Source organism: Trypanosoma conorhini (assembly GCF_003719485.1).
Source record: "Trypanosoma conorhini strain 025E chromosome Unknown Tco_14.4_contig_00638, whole genome shotgun sequence".
NCBI classification, from domain to species: Eukaryota; Euglenozoa; class Kinetoplastea; order Trypanosomatida; family Trypanosomatidae; genus Trypanosoma; species Trypanosoma conorhini.
The window spans coordinates 5,133-10,370 of NW_021704716.1; the positions used below are offsets into that span (position 1 = coordinate 5,133).

Genomic DNA, 5,238 nt, shown 5'->3' on the forward strand with positions numbered 1-5,238 from the left:
CGAATAATAATAATAATAAGGCCTAACATCAGCAATGTGTGTACGGCTCTAGCATGCGGAATGGATAGCAGCACTACCGCTTCTGTTGCTTTGGATAATAAGACAAAAAAAAGAGGGTGCATAGACACATGGCGTGCCAATGTTTTCTCGCACGTCTTCATCACTCACTTGAAAATGAACTGTTTGTTTGTTTTTTTTCCCCCGCCTGCTCTCATTTCAAGTATCACAGGCGTTTTGATTGACAAATATGTATATATATGGCTTTTATGCGTTTTTCTGCTTATGCTTTTTTCTTGTTTCCTGTGGTTTATTTCCTGGGTAACCTGAAACCACCCAACCCTCACAAACAAAGAAGAAACATTGAAGCAGACGGCAGGGATTGTGTGCCGCAATAGCAGGCGGATTAAGTGTTTGCCTCCAAACGAAATCACACCGTATGGATCCCTCGTCACCAGAGACACATGTGGAGAACGTCGGTGGCAATTGTGTGATTGTCACCACACTGATGCCGTCTACTGCCGCTTCTCATAATCCACAGCACCTTCCCCGCTCCGCCCAAGCAGAGGCGCAGCCAGTTTTTGTCCCGAGCAATCGCTGGCCCCCGACTCTTTCACTGGCTCCAGGGCTAAACTATTCCGTTCACCTTGACGAAACAGCCTCTGCTGCATTCACGAAGGCTTGTCCCGCTTCTTGCTGCCGCGTGACGTCGCACGAAAATGTTCGCCCAGACACACGACAGAACGAGAATCACTGGAGGGGTTCGAGCGAAATGGCCTCTCTCGGTTCACAGGCACTTGTGCCCAGGGGTGCAAATCTGCTCCCTTCCTCCTGGGCGGTGAAACGGACGCCCCACCTAGGCTCTCTTGTCGTCGTGCAGCGATCACGACAAGCAGACGCCGTCGAAAGGATCGCGTCCCTCAGTGAGGTCGAAAAGGTGTCGCATCGAAGTGAGGTGGAGAACATGCGCATTCAACTGGAGAGGGCAAATGAAAGACTAGAGGCGGCTCAGTCCCAAGCGGAGCAAAATTTTATTGAACGAGTCCGTGAGTTTGAAGAGACGCATCGCGAGGAGGATCGCCGTCGCCGGCAGCAGTTTCAAGAGGCCTTATCGAGCCTTCGGGCGGAGAATGAGGAGCTGACGCGGCGTCTAAAGTCTATGGAGGACAGCGCAGGTTGTGCTGCTGTTCGAGAGCGGGAAAAAATGCAGAGTGAGTGGAGTAGTCGTTTTTTGGAGAAGGAAAATCAGTGGAGGCAGCGAATTTGTGCCGTGCAGAAGCAGTGGGAGGGTTGCGTGGATGAGCAGGTGCGGGAAAAGCGCGAGGCTCTACGACAAGTGCAGGAACTTGCGCATGTGGTCACAGAGCTTGAGGTCACCCTGCAACAGGTGACTCGTGAGAAGTGTTGGGCGGAACAGCAGCGTGACACGCTTTTGACTAATCAGCCTCAGGGAACTGGCATGGGTGCGTGTGCTAAAGGCGAAGAAATAGTGGTAGAAGTTCAGCCTGATCACGAAGGGGAGGTGGCGGCCCTGCGTCGTGCCTTGAAGGAATTAGAAGGACGTGAGGCAGCACTCATGATGCAGTTGGAGGCATGCGGGCAGGAGGCGGCTGTGCAGGAGGACAGGTTGGAAAAACATCTGCAGCAGGTGCGCCAAGAGCTAGAACGTGAGAGGCGCCGAGGATCTGATGTCGTGAAACTGTACAGTAGTCAGGTAGAGTCTCTGCATCAACAGCTGAACGATGCCTTGCGGAGAAACAAGCAGCTGACGAAGGAGCTGGCGAGGTTTCGGGGGTGATGGGGTGCGGAGAAAGCAACGGCAAGGAATGACCCCTCACCTACAGCGTAGACGAACGTGTACGCTCTTACTTGTATGTGTTGTGCCATTTTTCCCCTGACGAACGCGTGCCGTGTCGTTCCCTCTCTTTTAGGTTGCTTTTGTCACTGCAAACTTGTTTCCTATTCCGTTTTGCTGTTACATTTCACTGCTCTTTTTGGCGCCGCCTTCTCTCTCCTTCTCGCGTGCTTCTGACGAACGTGGCGACCATACAGCAAGGCTTATTCGACGCAGTCTCTTCCCGAAACAAGAAAGCAAAAAAAAAAACAACAACAACACACACGCAAAAAAAAAACAACAACAACAACAGCCGCCACTAGCAATATAAATATATAATCAGCCTTATTGAACGGAAGGATGTTTCGTGGCACAGCCGCTGCGAGGGCAGGGAGCCCCAAGCTGAATCCCTTTCTGAGGCACGTTGAAATGCTGGCAGCCGATGGCGGAGAGGCAAAGTACTTCAAATTGCATGAAATTGATCCCAGGTATGAGACCCTGCCATTTTCCATTCGCGTGCTTCTTGAGTCGGCAGTACGTAACTGTGATGAATTTGACATCACTTCGAAGACGGTGGACAACATATTCAACTGGAGGGAAAGCTGCCAGAAGAACATTGAAATTCCCTTCAAACCGGCTCGTGTCGTGTTGCAGGATTTTACTGGCGTTCCATGCGTGGTGGACTTGGCCGCTATGCGAGATGCAACAAGGCGCTTGGGCGGAGATATAAATAAGATTAATCCCCAAATCCCTGTGGACCTTGTTGTGGACCACTCGGTGCAGGTGGACAAGGCTGGTGTCGCCAACGCGGTGAAGGCAAACCAAGACATGGAGATGTATCGCAATCGTGAACGCTTTGAGTTCCTTAAATGGGGTTCAAAGGCCTTTGACAACCTCTTGATTGTTCCTCCCGGCTCTGGTATTGTTCACCAGGTTAACCTCGAGTACCTTGCCCGTGTGGTGTTTAACCACGAGGGTTTGCTCTACCCAGACTCTGTTGTCGGCACAGATTCGCACACCACGATGGTGAATGGCGTCGGTGTCATTGGATGGGGTGTTGGTGGCATTGAGGCAGAAGCCGGCATGTTGGGCCAATCGCTCTCTATGGTGCTGCCGCAGGTTGTGGGGTACCGCTTTACTGGAAAGTTGTCCGAGGGATGCACGGCGACCGATCTTGTGCTTACCGTCGTGAAGAACCTTCGCAAGTTGGGCGTGGTGGGTAAGTTTGTGGAGTTCTACGGACCTGGTGTTGACGGCCTCTCCCTGCCTGACCGCGCAACGCTGGCAAACATGGCCCCAGAGTACGGTGCGACCACTGGCTTCTTCCCAATTGACGGAGAAACGATTAATTACCTACGATGCACGAGTCGCAGCGTGGAACACTTGGATCGCATTGAGGCGTACGCCAAGGCCGTTAAAATGTTCCGCACAGGTGAAGAAAAGATTGAGTATTCGCAGCAACTTGAACTGGATCTTTCTACTGTGGAACCCGGTGTTGCTGGTCCTAAGCGTCCCCAAGATCATGTGCCACTAAAGCATATGAAAGAGGACTTTACGGCTTGCCTCCAGTCCAAGACGGGTTTCAAAGGCTTTGGTGTTCCCGCAAACGAGTTGGGGAAGACAAAGAAGTACACCGTGGACGGGAAGGAGGCAGAGATGCATCACGGCAGCGTTGTGCTCGCGGCCATCACCTCATGCACCAATACATCCAACCCTAATGTGCTTGTCGCTGCTGGATTGCTGGCGAAGAAGGCCCTTGAAAAGGGGCTGGCGGTGCCTCCAGGAATCAAAACTTCATTGTCCCCCGGTTCGCACGTCGTGACAAAGTATCTGGAGGCCTCTGGTTTACAGGCCTCGTTGGATGCCTTGGGCTTCAACACGACTGGGTACGGTTGCATGACCTGTATCGGCAATTCTGGCGAACTTGACGCGGAGGTCGCCAAGTGCATCAGCGAAAACCATTTTGTGGCAGCCGCCGTATTGTCTGGCAACCGCAACTTTGAGGCGCGCATCCACCCACTGACATCCGCAACTTACTTGGCCTCACCACCCCTTGTTGTGGCTTATGCTTTGGCAGGGCGAGTTGATATTGATTTTGAGAAGGAGCCTATTGCAAACGGCGTGTTCTTGCGGGATATTTGGCCCAAGGACGAAGAAGTGCATGATGTCGTAAGCCGCCACGTTACACCAGAGCTGTTTAAGTCGGTCTATGCGCATATTACGGACCTCAACGAGCAGTGGAATGCGCTCGAGGTGAAGGAAGGTAAGCTGTATGATTGGCAACCCAATTCAACGTACATTCACCACCCGCCCTATTTTGAAAACATGACCATGGAAACTGCCTCCACCACAGTGATTAAGGACGCGGCATGTTTGGCCTACTTTGGTGACTCCATTACAACAGATCATATCTCACCTGCGGGCAACATTGCCAAGGACTCTCCGGCGGCTAAATTTCTCCAGGAGAAGGGAGTGGAGAGGAAGGACTTCAACACGTACGGGTCACGTCGCGGTAACGACCTTGTAATGGTGCGAGGGACATTTGCAAACACACGCCTTGGGAATCGGCTTGTTGGTGAAGGTCAGACAGGTCCTTTTACTATCCATTTTCCAACCAATGAAAAAATGTACATTTTCGATGCAGCCATGAAGTATAAGGCGGAGAACATTCCTCTCGTGATTCTTGCAGGGAAGGAGTACGGCAGTGGATCCTCGCGTGATTGGGCAGCCAAGGGTCCTTCCATGCAGGGTGTCAAGGTTGTCATCGCGGAGAGCTTTGAGCGTATCCACCGTTCTAACCTTGTTGGTATGGGCATTGTGCCGCTCCAGTTTAAGGAGGGTGAGAGTGCGCAGTCTCTTGGCCTTACGGGCAAGGAAAGGTACTCGTTTGATTTCTCTGCCGGATTTCGCCCTGGCCAAGAAGTGACTGTGCGGAAGGATGATGGTTCGTCGTTCAACACCAAACTGCGTGTTGATACCGAAATGGAGGTCAAGTATATGGAGAACGGAGGTATTCTGCAGTACGTTCTCCGCGAAAAAGTCCGTGGTGGCTTGTAAGTAGGGAAAGCGCGGAGAAAACAAAAGGAACAAAAAAAAACAGAATATATACTTATATTATACCCAACTTGTCCCACTGGTTTGTGTGTGAGGTAGAACAAGACGAAGTGCGTAATTTCAATTCTGTATACGTCTATTCATGGTCTTAGCAATGTATCTCGCGCCCCGAGTTGGCGACAACGTGAAGGGTTATGAAAAGAGGAAAACAAATAGCTTCAATGTTTACACCCTCCGCTTTACTACCACCCCCTCCTTGTGTTTTTTGTTTTTGTTAGAAACTTGTGGAAGGAATTTGTGTCCACATGCAGCTCAGGAGATATGATGGACAACATCTATATATATATATATTT

At 51.1% G+C, this 5,238-nt stretch overlaps 2 protein-coding genes across 2 annotated transcripts, besides 2 other annotated features; both read left to right on the top strand.

The window, feature by feature from the left end:
- Window positions 1-2: 2 nt before the first annotated feature.
- Window positions 3-19: a microsatellite.
- A 417-nt stretch (window positions 20-436) lies between these two features.
- Tco025E_07810 (uncharacterized protein) lies at window positions 437-1,795 on the top strand (the record flags this gene model as incomplete). The annotated part of the gene is made up of 1 exon (XM_029374669.1): window positions 437-1,795. The coding sequence occupies one exon, from the start codon at window positions 437-439 to the stop codon at window positions 1,793-1,795; it is 1,359 nt and encodes a 452-aa protein (XP_029225283.1).
- A 284-nt stretch (window positions 1,796-2,079) lies between these two features.
- Window positions 2,080-2,143: a microsatellite.
- A 48-nt stretch (window positions 2,144-2,191) lies between these two features.
- Tco025E_07811 (cytosolic aconitase) lies at window positions 2,192-4,888 on the top strand (the record flags this gene model as incomplete). The annotated part of the gene is made up of 1 exon (XM_029374670.1): window positions 2,192-4,888. One exon carries the CDS (start codon window positions 2,192-2,194, stop codon window positions 4,886-4,888), a length of 2,697 nt encoding a protein of 898 aa, XP_029225284.1.
- Between the last annotated feature and the right edge of the window lie 350 nt (window positions 4,889-5,238).